This window comes from Dreissena polymorpha, chromosome 7 (assembly GCF_020536995.1).
Source record: "Dreissena polymorpha isolate Duluth1 chromosome 7, UMN_Dpol_1.0, whole genome shotgun sequence".
Lineage (NCBI taxonomy): Eukaryota > Metazoa > Mollusca > Bivalvia > Myida > Dreissenidae > Dreissena > Dreissena polymorpha.
Genome location: NC_068361.1, coordinates 33,238,990 through 33,258,989, shown reverse-complemented (window position 1 = coordinate 33,258,989; position 20,000 = coordinate 33,238,990). Strand labels below are relative to the sequence as shown.

The following is a 20,000-nucleotide window of genomic DNA, read 5'->3' as shown; positions in this document are numbered from 1 at the left end:
CTTTATTCAATACTTTGGGACCATGCAATCTTGAAAAATTGCAATTTACAGTGTTCAATGTGGTCTTAATAGCGGTACTCTTCTTGTACTAGGAATCGCTGCGTGTTTTAGTCATTATCTTTGAAATCCTTTTCGAAGCTATCATAAAAAACATTTATACTCGTGTCACGCCAGGGTGACATCACGTCAGGTTTAAACACAATAAGTAAATACATATTGTTATAACGTTTAAATATTCGTTTGACTTCTATTTTTCATTTCAATTTAATAATCCTATAAATGTTTTGTTTTTGGTTGTCATATCTATTTACCATTAACGATCCGCAACTGTTTTACCTTTACGTATCTTTGCAATGAAACTGTTATAGCGACAACTGTTTCATTATAGCTGCTTGCATCACACGGACACCACTGTTATATAATTCAATGATTTCTACAAGGATGATTCTATCCTACATTATCTCAATTGTTTAACCAAGGACATTGTGCTTTTAAAAGTTCCGGCGACTACAAAATCACGCAACAGGAGAAAATAACACGATACGTAGTCAAATAATGCAAAAATTCAAAAAAATATTAAAATAACATTAAACACATATTTAGTTCACCATTGTGTCATTCCCTCTGTAAAATGAATTCGACTCAAAATGTTATTAAATGTATTATGCAAGGAAACCATGCAGAGCGATTCATGCATAGGCCACACAAATACAAACAAATCTGATCGTGAGGATTTAATATATAAAGTTTGAGGTCGAGAAGATCTTAACCACAATTCTAATGCGAGTGTCGCAAGATATAACTATGCTCAAGGCCAACTCATTTTTTAGCAAACAATGTTTCGTATTTCAAGTGACACTATCTCAGGGACCCGGTATGTCGGTATAAAGTATCACAGAGTATACATATATAAAAAAATAATTGGGTCATGGGGACCCAGATACGAGGTTTAAAGTAAAAAAATGTATATGTTATTTGTCTGCAGAAATAACTAGATATATTAAGTTTTGAGTTATATATAGGTTGTTGAAGGTAATTCGCATAAAACACGCTATTTTTCAGTTGGATACTAGCATGGGAAAGGGAAGTACCCAACACTCCGGAAATATATCACAGACCCTATATTTAACCCAGTATGAGTATATATATATATATATATATATATATATATATATATATATATATATATATATATATATATGTTTTTCAATTGCATACATTGTAATACATTATGGGCAAGGCACTGCGATTTCAAGATAAGTTAATTTGTATTTCAGAAATGAACCTTGTAATCATTGCCGGGTGCTTGTTCCTTTGCTTCGATTCAGGTATTTGACTAGTTAAAAAATATTTTTTTTCTTCCGATGTTGTATTTGTCCATTGTAAAACGTTTATCGATTTAAATATGCGATACTCGCACTCAACAGTGGTCTATAAATCGTCCATTTGGAAACCCTATCATTGATCAACGAGACACAATAGGTCTACCTTTCTCATTACGTTTATATTGCAATGAAATAATGTTATAGTGTATTAACAGTGAGTATTTTAGGACTATTTGTGGGCTAGGTGTTAGGTTTGGTATTTGTTGCAGCTGATTTAAGTTCAAAATGTTTTACAATGACTGTTCCAAGACGGAAACACAAGCTCTAATAGCGATTACGATCGGGTTTTCATCAATGAGGACCTTACCCAGCGACGTGCACATTTGTTATTTGTCGCGCGTGGACTGGCAAAAGCAAAGAAATGTGAAAGCGCCTGGTCTAGTGATGGTACAGTGCTGATAAAGGTGATGGAAAACGGCCAGTCAAAAGTCAAACGCATCACTTGCGAAATTGATTTAGACAAATATAAATAAATGTTACTGTACTAATTTTTTGTGTGCAGTGTATATCCAAAATATACTGCTATAAATGAACAGCACGATTGTCACGGGATTAACGTTTTTGTTTACGCTATTCGATATGGTATGTCTCTAAGCTCAGAGTTAATCTATAAATCCCGTTATGTAGCTCCACATCACGAAAATACTTGTTTTACTGCTGCTAGCTCTATTTGATTTTAACTTCTCTCAAAATACGAACACAATTATAGTGTGTTTAAATTATTCTGATACAAAAGCTGTATTTATACGCAGTACACTATGTTAGTTGTAATTATTTTCAAATATGCTTAACTGTACGTTTCATGAAAATTTTAAATTATTCTGATACAAAAGCTGTATTCATACGCAGTACACTATGTTTAGTTGTAATTATTTTCAAATATGCTTAGCTGTACGTTTCATGAATATAGCATCCATAGTTTCTTATTCTATCTAAGCATTCCTTTTGCATACAGTTGTTTTACAGAAGTCTTTATTAACGCACGAAATGTAAAAACTATCCAGGTAGTGGCCTCAGGCTTCATGAATCGACAACTCAATGTGTGTGTGCTTATTTATCAAAACTTAATGTTTCTTGGGCAATCGCTTGTATTTTTGTGTCAATAGATGTGTTAATTACACGCTGGGACTTTATTTTTTCGTGTTTTTTTTTGCGTGTGGTCTTCCTATAGTGTAAAGGTATCCGTGCAACTGTCAATACAATCTGTGTTGAATATGTAATAAGTATTAACGGGTACTGCATCATATAATCATAAAATCTAAAATTGATGGTAACGTGTATTGCATTTGTTTGTTTATTTATCAAAACTAAATGTTTTTCGAGCAATCGCTTGTATTTTTGTGTCAATAGATGTGTTAATTACACGGTGGGACTCCATTCTCTCGTTTTTTTCCTGCGCTTGTGGTCATTTTTATAGTGTAACTGTGTATACTGCATCATTTAATTTTAAGATCTAAAACACTTGTGCAATGATGCACCTAAATTTATGGTAACGTGTACTGCATCTGTTTGCAAACACTTGTATTTTTGCGTCAATAGATGTGTTAATAACACGTTGGGACTTTAACTTTTCGTGCTTTTTTTTCTGCGTTTGTCGTCCTTTTATAGTGTAAAGGTCTCCGTTTAACTGTCAAAACAATGTGTGCTAAATATGTAATAAGTATAAACGGGTACTGCATCATATAAGTATAAGATCTAAACGACTTGTGCAACGATGCACTGAAATTGATGGTAACGTGTATTGCATGTGTTTGTGTGTGTGTGCGTGCGTGTTGCCTGTGCATGTGCGCTCGTTGGTTTTGCACCATTGTTAGCTACGAAAGCATGGGTAAAGTGCATAATACAATATACATCCGTTGTCATTATCAAATTATTGTGTGTCCTTTTATTTTTCGTTTGAGATGTCACTTTAGTTATGCTTGTTCCGTATAACATTATATATTGCTGTATATTATGTTATAACAATATTTTTGCAAGTTGTGAAGTGCTTGCACATTTTCATATATGTATATGTGTACGCTTTCTTAAATTATTATCGCTATGCAGACGCTTACTACAATGACTTGCATGCAGTTTGTAACTGTCCCTTTCAAAAGTACACTACTTTCAATTGTACTTATTCCATGCTTAGCTGTTAATCCTAGGTTGTTATCATGAGCTCATGTATAAACCCAACATAACCTTACATATCATGATAATGATACCAAACATATCATCATCCTTTATCATCTGTCTCTTTGCCTCTCTATTTTCTACTCTCCTCCATATCTTATACTCCTATGTGACGCCGTTCTGTCGCAAACAGCGTAATCGAATGTTAACTTTAGTCTCGTCGAAAGATCGCATTGTCAAATGCAACAAACGTATCATGTCAGCGTTTCAGGCACATCTTGTCTTCCTTGGGGCATATCATTATAATGCACAGTAAAAAGAGACCTGGTAACGCGGTCATGATTGCTTATAAAGCATCAGCTAATTTTCCGCTATTCTTACACGCTTTTTATGCATGTCAACTATGGCTAAATATTATTAGCCTCTTCTCATTGCAAATTAATATATACTTGTCTATGAACATATCATTGAGTGTTGAACACCCACGAAAATGTGTCCTGATAGGAAAAAACATGCATGCGGATATTCTATTTTTCAAAACGCTTCTTAAATGTCTCTTGATTGTCTTAACATGTTGCTGGATCTCTATAGTCCTATTACGATCAGGTGATATTCATCCAAATCCAGGACCTACCTCGCTTGATCAATCTCTTAATACAGAGGCAAACAGTTCTACATCAATTTCCAATGCATCAGCAACAAACAAATTAAGTTTTGTTCATTACAACATTCAAAGTCTTATGCAAAAACTTGATGTTCTTTACACAGGCCTATGTGAATATGATATAATTGGTTTTACTGAAACATGGTTAAATAGTTCTATTCCATCGACCGATCTCCTCTTTGAAGGCTTCCACCAGCCAATCCGCAAGGATCGCCCATCCGACCCTCATGGGGGCGTTGCAATATACGTTAATGAAACTATTGCTTTCAAACGAAGACACGATCTCGAATTAAATAATGTTGAATGTATATGGATTGAAGTTTTCGCCTCAAAACATAAATCCATTCTTTTTGGCGTGTTTTACAGACCGCCTAGTGCGGATAGATTGTATATGCAATACATCGAAGATTCTATAGGACTAGCCAGAGAAACACGAATAGATGATATAATTATTACAGGTGATTTTAATATAAACGCTCTTGCCGAATTATCGGCACGTAAAATTAATGAATTATGTCTACAATACGACTTAACGCAACTTATTCATGAGCCAACAAACTTTACTGAACAAACATGTTCAATTATTGATCTAATCTTTGTGAGTAATCCGAATACTGTATTACTTTCTGGAACAGGCGAACCATTTTTAGACCAATCTATTCGGTACCACTGCCCTGTCTTTGTCACATTAACATTTACAAAACCCATATGTAAAACTTTTTATCGACATATCTGGCGTTACGACATTGGGGATTATTCAAAACTAAGACAATTAATGACAGACACTAGTTGGGATCTTCTTAAATGTGATAATGTTGATATTTATGCAGAAAATATTACCAAAACAATTGTAGAAATTGCAGGATTGTGTATTCCAAACAAAAATGTTTGTATACGTTCTCGTGATCTGCCCTGGCTAAATAATAACATAAAGAAAAAGATTCGACAACGAAAACGTCTATACCGAAAAGCTAAACAGCTAAATAGTTATACTCATTGGTCAAATTTTCGTCGTGTCAGGAATGATGTCGTATTACTTTTACGTAATTCAAAAAACGAATATTTTAACAATATTGCATGTAAACTTAAGTCATCCGACCTTTGCGCTAAAGACTGGTGGAAAACACTTCGAACATTTATTCCTACCAACACAAGTTCTTCAATTCCTCCTCTCTTTGATGAACAAACACGTAACCTTGTTGCAAATAACTCATGTAAAGCTGATATGCTAAACAGGTATTTCGCAAGCCAATGTTCAATTGACGAAAGCAATCACGATCTTCCACCCATGAACAATTCAAACGATAACAGTCTTCAGTATATTCATATTAACCAGGAAGAAGTCATTGACTCAATCAAATATCTCAAGCTAGGTAAAGCATCCGGTCCTGATGGAATTGATAATCGAATCCTAAAAGAAGCCATGCATCAATTAAGCTATCCATTGTGTGATCTGTTTAACTCTTGTCTTAATACTCAAAAAATGCCTTCTTGTTGGAAAATTGCTAATGTCTGTCCGATTTTTAAAAAGGGTGATCCATCTCTAGCGTCTAATTATCGACCTATATCATGGCTAAATACTATTGAGAAGGTCTTTGAGAGAATATTACATAAACACATTTTTAACTTTCTACGTGCAAATTCATTTTTTGCGCCCACGCAGTCTGGCTTCTTGCCTGGTGATTCCACAGTTAATCAGCTAACATATATTTACGATACATTTTGTAGAGCCCTAGACAATGGCCTTGAGGTCAGAGTTGTATTTTTTGATATTAGTAAAGCTTTTGATAAAGTATGGCACAGAGGTGTATTATATAAATTACAACAAGCAGGCATTCGAGGTAATCTATTATCATTTTTATCCAATTATCTTACTGATCGAAAACAAAAAGTAATCTTACCGGGAGCACATTCAAGTCCTATGGAAATTATCGCCGGTGTCCCCCAAGGCTCTATTCTAGGCCCACTTATGTTTTTAGTATATATTAATGATATTATCGCCGACATTCAAGCACATATACATATGTTTGCTGATGATACTAGTCTTTTCATGGTCGTAAATTCACCAAATGAAACTGCAGCCGTATTGCAAGAAGATATTGATAAAATTTCCAGCTGGGCCGATAAATGGTTAGTTTCTTTTAGCCCGTCAAAGTCAGAATCCATGCTTATATCTCGAAAAATTAATAAACCATCGCATCCATTACTGACTATGTCAAACATTATTATACCGAGTGTTAATGTTCACAAGCATTTAGGCGTACTTATGTCCAATGACTGTACTTGGCATGCGCATATTTCTTTTATAAAGACAAATGCATGGAAACGAGTTCATATAATGCGTCGTTTAAAAACGATGCTTGATCGAAAATCCCTAGAGAAAATATACTTTTCGTTTATTAGACCACTTCTTGAGTATTCAGATGTTGTTTTTGATAATTGCACGCAATATGAAAAAGACGAACTAGAAAAAATCGAAACCGAAGCCGCGAGAATAACATCTGGATGCACACGCTTAGTCTCATTAGATGATCTTTATAATGAGTTAAGATGGGAATCTATTAGTCAACGTAGACGTAAACATAAATTAATATTAATGTATAAAATGAATTCTAGCAATGTTCCAACTTTCTTACAATCTCTTTTGCCCGCAACAGTGGGGTCGGGTAACAATTATTCTCTTAGAAATTCTTCACATTTACAAACAATTCAAGCCCGCACATCACTATATTCAAACTCGTTCCTTCCATCTACTGTATCGGAATGGAATAATCTTCCTGATGATGTCAAAAACGCTGAATCGATCCTTTCATTTAAACGGCGCATAAACAGTGATAGACTGACTCCAAATCCTTTATTTGCATACGGCGAAAGACGCTCTCAAACGCTACATACGCGCTTAAGAACACATTGTAGCTCCTTAAATGAACATCTATTCAGACGCAACATCGTAACATCCCCTTTGTGTCTCTGTGGACTCCGCGAAACGACTTCACATTTCTTTCTCGAATGCACCCAGTATGCACATATTCGCGGCGAACTTATCAATACGATATCTATATATTCCGCCCCATGCATTGAAACTATTTTATATGGAGACGACACTCGTGACTACTTAATCAATACTAAAATAGCTGATGCAGTTCATAAATTTATAATTAATAGTAAGCGATTCGATACGTAAATATGCTACAGAACGGCTCCCTTACGCCTTTTCCCCCAAAGTCTTCAAAACCTCCTTCTTCTTTCTTTTGTTTCCCAAACTTCTACCACCTCATCTCCTACTGTCATACTATTACCTACATGTATAACAATTGACACTCTGTAATCTGAGTTTCTTTTTTTTTTTGCCTAGTGTTTTTCTTGACCAATAACTTTGAATCCAATTATGTTCGTACTAACCCATGCAACTGTATATATACTGAGGCGAGGGAGAAGAACACTATAAGACCTTGTCTTCCGTTCTCATCCCATTCAAACATGTTAATATTTATTATAAATGTTGTATGAAATCGTATGTATAAACATGCTTGTTTGAAATAAATATGTTTAAACTAAGCTCTAATAACTTTTAATGTGTTATGTCATTGTATGTATTGTTTGTTTTCTATAGATAATTAATCGTGTATAAGAGTATACGGTTTCTTGAGTTAGATTATTCATATCTATGTTCTTATACATCTCACTTCAAAAACTAGTGATATCATGAATTTAATTTCAATATATATATATATATATATATATATATATATATATATATATATATATATATATAAGCTTACGCATCTTTAATATATAAACACAAACTACAAATAATAACGAAGAAACAATATTTGCTTTACATGTCGATATTGAATTCTAATTAATTGTTATAATATATATAATTATATAATTAAACACCCGTACTTTCGAGAGTTCTTAAGTACAAATTACAAGTCGTTAAACAATCATTTGTATTATGTTTATCTTACAAACTATCACCATTAAAATATGAATTATTTGTTTTCAGCAACTGGAACACGGTGCTTAACTTGTACCTCCCTGCCTAGCAGAGTTCCGTGTGTTACCGCTTCAACTTGTTCAACTGCGCAAGTTAGTATCCATGCCTAGCAGAGTTCCGTGTGTTACCGCTTCAACTTGTTCAACTGCGCAAGTTAGTATCCATGCCTAGCAGAGTTCCGTGTGTTACCGCTTCAACTTGTTCAACTGCGCAAGTTAGTATCCATGCCTAGCAGAGTTCCGTGTTTAAACGCTTCAACTTGTTCAACTGCGCAAGTTAGTATCCATGCCTAGCAGAGTTCCGTGTGTTACCGCTTCAACTTGTTCAACTGCGCAAGTTAGTATCCCTGCCTAGCAGAGTTCCGTGTGTTACCGCTTCAACTTGTTCAACTGCGCAAGTTAGTATCCCTGCCTAGCAGAGTTCCGTGTGTTACCGCTTCAACTTGTTCAACTGCGCAAGTAAGTATCCCTGCCTAGCAGATTTCCGTGTGTTACCGCTTCAACTTGTTCAACTGCGCAAGTTAGTATCCCTGCCTAGCAGAGTTCCGTGTGTTACCGCTTCAACTTGTTCAACTGCGCAAGTTAGTATCCCTGCCTAGCAGAGTTCCGTGTGTTACCGCTTCAACTTGTTCAACTGCGCAAGTTAGTATCCCTGCCTAGCAGAGTTCCGTGTGTTACCGCTTCAACTTGTTCAACTGCGCAAGTTAGTATCCCTGCCTAGCAGAGTTCCGTGTGTTACCGCTTCAACTTGTTCAACTGCGCAAGTTTGTATCCCTGCCTAGCAGAGTTCCGTGTGTTACCGCTTCAACTTGTTCAACTGCGCAAGTTAGTATCCATGCCTAGCAGAGTTCCGTGTGTTACCGCTTCAACTTGTTCAACTGCGCAAGTTAGTATCCCTGCCTAGCAGAGTTCCGTGTGTTACCGCTTCAACTTGTTCAACTGCGCAAGTTAGTATTGAAATTCAATATATAACGGTATTTTCAAATGGTGTTGTTTTTCAAATTTGGCATTTTGCTGGACATAAAGCGCTGTTGTACTTTATGTCACCTAACAATGCTTAAAATATAACATAATGCGAACCGTTTGGGTTTTCAGGAATGTTATGCTAAGTACGTGTTGAAACCGGACGGACCGGTTATGTACGAATTCGGTTGTCAAGATAGTCAGGTATGTATTACATTTGATTAAACGATATTATTTGTGTAGTTTCCCGCTTGTGTTTTTTTCTAATGAAGTAAGGCTTTTCGGATGCACATAAGTCAGATGTGTGCATTTTATAATAATATGGCAAATAAAAAACGACGTACTCTAAAAACTGACTTTACGAAATCCTTTGGGCATCTATTATACAAAAATCATAACAGTATTGTGCTAAAGCATTCCTTTAAAGTTAGTTTAATATTACCGCCGTTAATATTTTTTTTTTGCGCAAAGTCCGTTATATTATGACCAGTTGATTGCATTGAAATTTCCAATTATGTGACGCAAACTTGAATAATTATAGATAAGTTATTGTCGTATTGTGTCTACTGGATTGCATTGTATAAGCAATTATTAAGAACTCTTAATGAAATACCAGTGGAGTTCTCTCCCAGTACCGTTTCTGGAATTGTATCATGCCTACATGTATATACTTAATTACAGACATGCCCCGGTCAGATGGGTACCCATGCTTTAATTGGCAAGCGTGCGACCGGCGATACCGAATTATGCTATAAATGTTGCCAAGGAGATATGTGTAATCAAGGCACACTTTGTACAGGCATGGATGAACCTTAACTATTATACAATCTGTGTAATGAATTGCTCCTTGAAAGTCACAAAACCTACACTATTAAATTTCTTAACACACACACGTTATGTACAAATTGATATTCATAAAACACACATCGTACCATTAATAGGCGGACATTTGTTAATCTTCAATTTATAACACAAATATTCACTAGTTGTTTATTAAACTTTCGTACATGGCTTTAGTGGCCAAAAACAAAGCAATTTTATGTTCGTGTGTTGCTTTATTACGAAACGTTAATAAGATACAGTACCTTAAATGCCACACGGTGTATATTCTTACTATTACAAACTAAATTTGATTATGAGGGAAATGTGTCAAGATATGTATGTTCTTAAAGACTTTTTGATATTTTTCATTTCTATTGTTTTTACTGCAATTACTCTCGTTTATAACTGAAACTTTTTTTTTCATGGAACAGTATATAGATTACTTGATAAATTCTTTTTCAGGACCCTTAACAACTGGCACGCATATCTTGAATCCCACAACCGTGTCAAGTAAGCAACTTTACATCTTTAATCTTTAATCAATCTTAAATTAGGGTTTTATGATGTAATTGTCAAAGTACATCTAACAGCAATACACGAATGTATTAATTACAAATTGTTGGTCCTTCATCAACAAGAGATCGATAACTCTAAGACAAATAAAGTTTACAAAACTTTTGCGTTTTAACATAGAAGTTATATTCTATTATGTTCTTAATATAATAGTTTAGAAAATATATTTGAAATGAAAACAAAACAGCTAACGCGTCCATTAAAGATAATCATAAAACGTTGGCGTAAACCTTACATAAATACATATATCAATTTACATTTATTTGCTGGATTGATATATTGTGTTATTGTCCTTAAATGATATCTTTAGATTTGTCAAGTGTAATGGTTTTAATGTGTGTGGGTGACAAATCTCTCTCTATATATATTCATTGGCATAAACAGATATCAAGATGTGTAAAATGATAAAGATATGTGTAAAAACCTCCTAAGAAAACGAATACATGAACTTTTCTGATTGAAGGTTGTAGATTGAATTACGTGATTATTTATTTGAATGATTTCAAAGCATTTACGTTTGCAACGTGTGATTGTATAGAGCCTTTAAAGTAAAGCAGCACCGATTTCGAGGTTTTTGTTTTGGTGTTATTCATGCTCCCATATAGTATTGTGAATGATTGCATTTAATTCAACATACATATGCAAAAGCAAAAAAAATAATATTCAAAGAAACTGCGAATGCTGTGTGAAGATCCGTTCATCTATGGCTCGTGCTACTTTGGTAGCGGTGATAGTATGCGATTGTTTCTGTCTCTGTACCTCTGATATATCAGCACCGTGTAAAGCCACGCAGATGTTTTTTTAAAGTGTATATTTATTATACTATTTATTCATTATTTAGTTCATCTGCTAATTTAAAGGTTTGCCCTTTTTTTCTTTTAAAATTAAAATACACGCTCTGTACAATATTTTAAGACTCATTATATTCGTAATTTGCATTATATATTTAATATAAATATTAATACACGTGATAAAAATATTACAAAAGCCTGTTACCCATGTGCGATTCATATTGCTAGTTTTTTTTATTTGTTAGAAAATGTGTTGAGTTTCAAACTCGTAATAGAATGTTTATAGTTTACCTTTTATGGTATAAACCGAAAGTCTTGCAGGTAGTCGCATACAATGGATCTATATGTCATCACAGCAACGTACTTTGTGTATGTTGTGAAGTATAGTTAGTACTTCACCAGACCCACCACCTTGAGTTGAACAAGGATATATATAATTAATCGCATTATAACATATCACGAAGTGATGTGACCAGTTTTGCATTCATAAAAGTATCATTAACCATTTTGATAAAATTGTAGAACATAGTTCCTTTCTATGTTTGTCTGTTTTTACTTTTGAACTCTTACTCTGCAACATATGGGACTATCTGCGTATCCGCCGGTCGTCCATCCGTCTGCAGAACTGACCGTTAGCCCGTCTGTCTCCTAAACTGATATGTGTGATAACTCAAAAAGTTATTAAGCTAGTTTAATGGAACTTAATATGCGGAAAGAGTGCTAAATAAGAAATATGCACATTATTAAATTCCTTTGTCAAACAACACAGTTAGGTGCTCTGATGACAGAAATACGTCCATATCGTCTAATACTTTAACTAGGTTGATAAAAATCAAGATGTTTATCGAGGCCTTTATGTGGAATATGCACGTTATTTTTATGTATGCTAATTCCCTTTAATATTTTTACAGAAAGAAGAGAAAATGTAAAATCTAGAGACTGCGACTACTCGAAAATTATGCCTCTATAGTCAGATATAGTCGGAGAGTAGTCGTCTGTATTTTGACGACCACCAGCTTAAAATGTAATAAAGATTTATTAAAATTTCAATGAATATTCAACGTTGTATTAAGTGTGCTGTCTTTAGTAGCCTAATTCAGTATACGAAAATGTAAAACAAGGAACCAATTCATTATTCAGCATATCTGCGTAAGAAACTTCGACAATGTGCATTAGGTATCTCAGCCACCACAACCATTGTCATTCCATGTTTGACATTAAAAGCCATAGGTGCTATAATCGTCTCATAGTTTTGTCTATCAAAACAACGCACTTTAAAAAACTATTTCAGACGATATTTGCATGCTGAGTAATCAAACATACTATTAGGTAACTCAAACTGCACAAACTATAGTCTTGATTCGAATGGAGATACAAAGATGGCTTGAAGTAGAAAAGTGAAGTTTTTTTCTGGGAATGCATCGAAAAACAGTCCGTAAGGTTATTGGCGCATGTTTATAGATATTGCGAGGTTAGGTTGCTTTTTATCATATGATTTCTGTTTCAGTTATCACGGCCACTTCGCCCACAACAACACAAACAACACCAACGACCACAGGTATGTCAACATATTTTGATTTATATTTGATCACTCTCAAATGATGTCAAACATAACTAGAGAAATAATTCATTTGAACGTAACTAATGTATTGACCAATTAGTGAACGCTTGTACTTTCTCTAGTGTTTTTGATATAATATACATGATGTACATAGTGATCGATATAATTTAAATGTATACTGTAACTGATATAATACACCTAATTTACATTTAATATATATAATAAGATACATCATGATTAAGTAGGTAAACGTTGTTGTAAGTGATGCATATGGTATACGTTGTTTGATGTATAAACAAGTAAGATACGATAATAGGAAAACATAGCAATTATTATACACGATTATAAAAATAAAATGATCTAATTCAACATGCAATGCAATGCACGCAATTATATCTTTTAAGACCAATACCTCCAAATAATTGATTGCCCAATCGTTATATGAGGGGAACGTGCTATATAGGTGACATAAATAATCGGTCACTTTTAAGTGCATGACTGATTTGCTTCACAAGCCGTATACGTGAAACAGGTTATCTCTCATATTTACCTCCGGTGCATACGATTAAATAATAACAACGAATAGTTAATCTTTTGTGCAACATATTCGAAAGTATCAAAACGACCGCATTAAAAATAGAACCGAACGTCTTGTGTTAACAGATTTTTAAGTTCTGTTTTTTTTTGTGAGCAACGTTTACGTCATTTCATACATATGCATGTTTCAGTCATTACACCATCTATGCCAAAGTCCACTTCGATAACCACAGCGACAATAGCGTCAGGTGTGTATTAGCCATGCATGCACTATGTTTTATTTGACCCTGTCCCCACATACGCATTTCTGATAATCTTATTCAACAAAGTAATTAATACTATTAAAAAATGCTGACTAAAGTTTACTGACCATAATTCAATGTTGCCATTGTTTCGAAATTAATGGAAAATATGAAAACACATTTTCAATTGGTTTTTAATGCAACAAAAAGATGAATATCGTTGATCATCCTAAATCGTAGGATCATATATGTGTTTTGTGGTTAATACCGTTAGCCATTTTTAACAGTACAGTGCGAAAATAAATAGATCCAAGAAGATATGTATGTTTGTTTTTTACTTTACTTTGACAACTAATTCACAGTAATATTTAGAAAGGAAGCACATTTTAATTTACTTAATGATTTTCATTATTCTTTACATATAAGTAACTTTAAGGACGTTTTATGGCCGAGTTATTTATCGTTTATCCTGTTGTAATTGAGTTATGAAATGAATAATTCACTCTATGTCGAATTGCAATTAATATTTTTCGTGGATTTAAGGCGTTATGTGTTGGGGCTGCTTCTATCATTACCATGTTAAGGCATAGCGACTGTCATCTTCTGGGTTCGAGTCGTCTTTGTTTAATTTTAGTTTAATTTTGTTTAATTTTAGTTACAATGTTATGAGGTTAAATTTTATTTACACGTACATGTATTATGAATATTGCTGGCCCAAGTGTGAGGTTGAGCGCTCCAAAACCGGTTCAAACCCCCAATGCTTTGCATTGACCGTTACAAGGCGGTGACCCCAGCTTTATTCTTATTTGTGTTTATGTTGTTTTGTATTGTGGTGTATTGTCCTGTTTTGTACTGTTTTGACAATCGGTCACTTGCCTTAAATAAAGGACCTACTAAGCGTTTATAATAATTATTCAATACTACTCCAGCAGCTGAAGTCTCACTTCTTTATATTGTATTGAGTTAAAACGAGCTATTCATTATCTTATCTTATACAACAACAACAGTCACACAAGGTCAAATGAAAATGCTGATGTTAGTTCGTAAATCCGATGCCCAAATAATTTGTCAATATAATCCTTAAAATGCAAAATTGTAGAAGGTGCACGATTGAAGAGTGTTCTGAAAGAGATAACGCTGAAGAATAGTTTTTTGTCTTCTCTTTTTATTTCGAAATATCAACGTGTTTCATTTTCAAGATGGCCTTGAAACACAATAGCGGATAATTGTGGACGATGAAAGCCAAATCTGATTATATAATAAAAATATTTTATATAAAAAAACTAATAAACAAGCTCCGATGTCTTATGCTTTGTATCATTACCCAAAACGATTGATGAAATCTTTACTTCAATATTGATTGTTAGAGTAATTGTAACTAGCAACTGTATAAAGATTACTGCTATTTATGTTTACATGTGTAATTATTTACTAAGTTTTGTATCTTTGAACATTGACAATATAAAATATATGGTTCAAATTCATTTCAAATTGAAAAAAGTCTCTATTCAGTGGGAAAATTATTTAGAATTAATTCGCCGATAATTTTCAATATTGTATCACCTAGAGCTAAACACAATTTTATATTTATTCTTAAGTGTTTATTACACCATGCAATATTGGTATGTTAGTATCATATGTATTCTTACATATATCTCATACATTCAGACTTCAACTTCGAGTGTCATGTGAATAATATTGTATATATCGTATCAATTGTATAGAGTGCATTATTCTAAAGACGAATCTAAATCGAAGCTTCAAACTAACCCGTACCGTTGATGCAGTCAGAACTAATAACAAACTAACCCGTACCGTTGATGCAGTCAGAACTAATAACAAACTAACCCGTACCGTTGATGCAGTCAGAACTAATAACAAACTAACCCGTACCGTTGATGCAGTCAGAACTAATAACAAACTAACCCGTACCGTTGATGCAGTCAGAACTAATAACAAACTAACCCGTACCGTTGATGCAGTCAGAACTAATAACATATTTGGCCAATGAGCAAGCGCACAAACAAGATTCGACACTTCGCCATATCATTCACGAAAAACAGCGGCAATAGTTAATTGTGCTTCTTGTACAAACGAATTATATTGTTTACTGTATTCATGCTGATGGATTTTATTAAACGCTTCATGTATTTATAGATTTTGTCAAAGGTAATGCTATGACCAATGAAAGCTCGTTGAAATAAGAGTCAATTCTAAATAAATATGTTTTCGTTTTGTGCTAGAAATATGATACACATTTGACGTTGTCTTTTTGTACCGTGAATTATACCAAACCCTGTTGAATCTGCTTTTGTTATGTCAATTTCTCTGGGTTAGATACGTGTACATGCTCATATCCATGAGTTTGTGTGTAAGATGAAAAACACAAGTGATTTCAACTGTAAACTCGATTTCATAAATAGGCATCTAGTGTGTTTAATAAAATGTGAATAATGAATCAATAAAAACGGGGATTTTACATTATGTTTTCCTATCAAGATCATCACAGAGCATTGGTTCAAATTTGTATCCACCTCAAGAAACCATCTGCAAAGCGTGGGGATCATAGGACGGGGCCTGGGGCATATCATGGGTAAAAAGATGTTTGAAATCCAAATAGCACACTATCATTTAATCCGCTTGTCCATTTTAGCCATTTATATTGTTTTGTGTGATATTTTGGAAAAGTCTGCATTAATTATTTTAATCGTTATGGGTAAAATAACCTATGCAAAATTTTACCGGTTACCGTGTAACGATAGTGCACAAATAAAATCGTACAGCGGTATATTAACGGACGTTTAAATCAATATTCATTTGTAACCGGTTTACATATTTAATAGTTTTATACAATTTATTGCCGCCCTCTTGATTAACATAACGGACGCGATATATGCGTAATGTCTGTTCACATGTGTCGCCTCTCAACTCTGTTGTTTTGCGCAGAGCACTTTATTTAATAAGGAGGCAAATGTGCCGGGCCGTTGTTTCGTTGAGTTAGTTGGCAAAGGATCTATAAATAAGGTTTCGATTAACTAGTATGTTAGATTCTTAAACCACATATTAATATACAAGTAGTTTTACTATTTTGAAATTATTTAATTATTCCACTATATCTACGTACTAAAGTGTATTGTCTTGTATTGTCATTAAGGTCAGACAAAGGCAGTGACGTCAAAAGAATGTCTTTGATAAGATAACGTTTAATGACATTTATAGTACCTCCGACACATGCGGGAGCAAATTCATTCGTGGTTCCTATCGGCTCACTTAGTTAAATCACGACATAGCAGCGTTTTCATCTTAAGCAGAGCATCTGGAAATGTTATACGTTGAATAATGTCTTGCATTATGGTTGACGCATATTTTGTGTTGAGTTGTGCAATTTTGTTTTTGGATTCTGCACGTGAGTTGGCTTTTAGTCATAGACATATTATAGCTGAATTGGTTGGTAAAACATTATTAAAACTGCTAGAAATGAGCATTATGGAAACAAGACCAGGTTTTTAACATGTTTTTAAACAAACACATCTACTGTCGTGATCAAAGTTTATCACCTATTAAGTATAAACATTAAACAAATAGCTCACGTATTATTGAAGTGAATATTAAACGAGATATTACATATGTCCAAATACCGTTGCAGGCACACAACGGGCTCGGTTAGTTTAAGATTATATTTGATTCGCATTTTTTTCTCTTTACTTATGCATGTTTTGGGAGATTTTTATTTGTATAAAATCAATAATTTTTCGTTTACTATTTGTCATTTATCGATTTAAAGCGATGTCCTCAAATTTGCAAATTATATGTTTTAGGTTATTTTGCACCGTTAAATATAGCGTTCGTCAAATTGGTAGTGATAGCAGTTACACATGTGGGCATGAAAGAACATCAGACGAGTTGGGAATGCAAAAGGCTGAATCGTTTGCATAATTAGGGCCAACGATTCCCTATATGTGTTTATATGTAAAATATTGAATCTCTTTGTTAAACTTAATATCGAAATTACATTTTATTTGTGGACGCTTAATGTCATATAAGACCCCTATTACGATCGTATTCGCGAAATCTAAGGTTTTTCGACACTCTAATCGGATCTCATCAGCCACTACCGACATGCGGATAGTGATCTCTGAAACAATAATAGGCGCCGCCAATTGTTATTTCAATATGTATACGTTCAGCTGTTTATACAAGATAGCGGCGTGTGACAGCGGACTTCTGCCGTTCAAGATAAGAACCAGATTTGGTTGATTGTATAAGTATGTCAATTTATTTGCAAAACAAATTAGAGGAGTTATTTTATTGCAACGATTTATTGTAGAAATTCATTATGTTTTCATTTTATAATTAAAAAAACAACACATATTTAAACTAAAAATATAATTGTATATAAGATAACGTTAATGCACCTATACTGACTTTATTCATTGACAGACTTTAAAATGTCAATCATGTATAGTTGAAAATCTGTACTACAAGGTATGCAATAGACAAGTTCTGGCAGACGATGAATATCATTAATGCCACTAAACGTTCAGAATTTATCAACAATTTACATGTTCAGTTAACGAGGACCTTGATCTTTTTTTAAAAACAAATACTTATTTTGATGTGTGATAATTTTAGTAAAGTTTTTTTTTCAAATACATTTTTGCTATATTAAATAGTTCACTATATTGATTTGTGTGTGTTAATCTAGAAGAGTATATCTCATAAATATATTAAATGTTTTCATTGGTAGTTGTTTGTGTATGACACTAAAACACTTACATGATTTGTTTTATATGCGATGTGCTCGTCAGTTTTTTTGGCTTTTCTTTTTTTCAAATGATTACAGAAAAAAATGCGATGATAATGTAAATAATATGATAAAAACAATGCAATGTTTGTGTTGAACACAGATAAAGTTATTTTCGCTGCACTTACACCCGAACCACTGGCAAAGGCTCATGGTTTATGCTTTCTTAGCAAAAGCCTTGAATTAAGCAATAACCTACTATTATCTCTCTCAATGGGTTGAAAATAGCAGGCAGAAATATAACAGCGGATGCCATGAGGAGAATCATGGATACTTATGATTATTGTGTCTCTTCAAAATCGTCTCTAAGAGTATTGAAAATCTCTTAGAATGGCATCAATTGTTCATAAATAAAATGTATTCCATCCTATATTTCTCTAGGCTTCGAAGGCTTCGAAGGCATTTATGTTTTTCCGTACTTCATTTACAAATATAAAGCAAGAGCTCTGCAATTGTGTTATCATATTCGATTCTGCCAAATACTCTTTGTGGAATATATTAATCAGTTACTTAAATGTAGTGGGGACGTTGTATTTTACTTAACAAACTATAAATGCTGTAGCAGTACAACGTTATTTTTAAGAATATATGTTCTCAGGGTGCATAATCAACGGGGTTCACATGGGGTTCACACACGGGCTGAGCTGAATGTAAAGATTGTTCATGAATGTTCATGAAAAACATTTCCAAAAATCTTAAGTGCAATAAAGACAGTTGTTCTTGCAGTTTGATCCGATATCTTATAATTTAAGAATTAATCCTTGTTCTGTAAAGAGCGATTGTCTAGCAAGGTTGAGATGACCAATTGACGTGTGTGTTGCACTTTTACAAGTTGGTGGCGATTAATGCAGTATACATTTAAGGTATTATATATATATATATATATGAATTGTTGTGAGGAGGTGGGAAGGATTGAAAATACTTATTGTACACATTCGAGTAATATTTATGTAAATTGTCAATTAAAATCTTTTACTTATAATATAAACTATGTTTCCAAGGTGTGTTGTGCGATTTATGAATAGCTTCCGTCCTCGCACGTTTTTGCCATAGTACATCGATAGGATGTATAATAACGCCACACTTTTAGCCTCATGTAAATGAAATTTAAGCATAATGTTTATATTGACAATATCTATCCAAATTCATTTTTTTTTCAAATAAGAACTGCAAAGAAGCTGCCCATGAAGAATATAGTTATATTTTTAGTATTTGTAGAAGTTAATCAATCTTGATGTAATGTGATCAGTATGTGTATATTAACCGTATTTAGGACGACTTTGAACTAGATCAAGTTCGATTAAATAGAACACCTTGTTATCTATATTTGAAACCTTGTTATTATTCTTGAACACACCTTGTGTGGTTCCATATTGATAAAATTCGGTAAGAAGTACAATCTTTATACTTTTCAGCCTTATTTCGAAATTATGTCAAGTGTGGTCGTAAACTAGAACCCAAAGTCAAATATTAGATAAAGTATGTTTTCACTCAACATTTGGGATGTTAATAGAAACTATAATATGTTTGAATAAAAGCCGCGTGCA

General features: G+C 33.6%; 1 protein-coding gene across 30 annotated transcripts in view; it reads left to right on the top strand.

Annotated features, from left to right (window-relative positions):
• The first annotated feature begins 1,276 nt into the window (after positions 1 to 1,276).
• The window catches only part of LOC127837710 (fibropellin-1-like), a 44,223-nt gene continuing 25,499 nt past the window's right edge, over positions 1,277 to 20,000 (top strand). For 26 of the 30 annotated variants that reach the window (XM_052365011.1, XM_052365010.1, XM_052365001.1 and 23 more), the window contains exons 1-7: positions 1,277 to 1,328; positions 8,171 to 8,253; positions 9,256 to 9,327; positions 9,805 to 9,922; positions 10,408 to 10,455; positions 12,817 to 12,867; positions 13,599 to 13,655. In XM_052365011.1, the coding sequence (XP_052220971.1) occupies positions 1,280 to 1,328; positions 8,171 to 8,253; positions 9,256 to 9,327; positions 9,805 to 9,922; positions 10,408 to 10,455; positions 12,817 to 12,867; positions 13,599 to 13,655 (478 nt within the window). In that variant the 5' untranslated portion in view covers positions 1,277 to 1,279. Of the gene's footprint in view, positions 1,329 to 8,170; positions 8,376 to 8,980; positions 9,047 to 9,255; positions 9,328 to 9,804; positions 9,923 to 10,407; positions 10,456 to 12,816; positions 12,868 to 13,598; positions 13,656 to 16,852; positions 17,056 to 20,000 lie in introns of those variants that run through there. The other 4 variants (XM_052364989.1, XM_052364992.1, XM_052364990.1 and 1 more) reach the window with 4 other exon arrangements.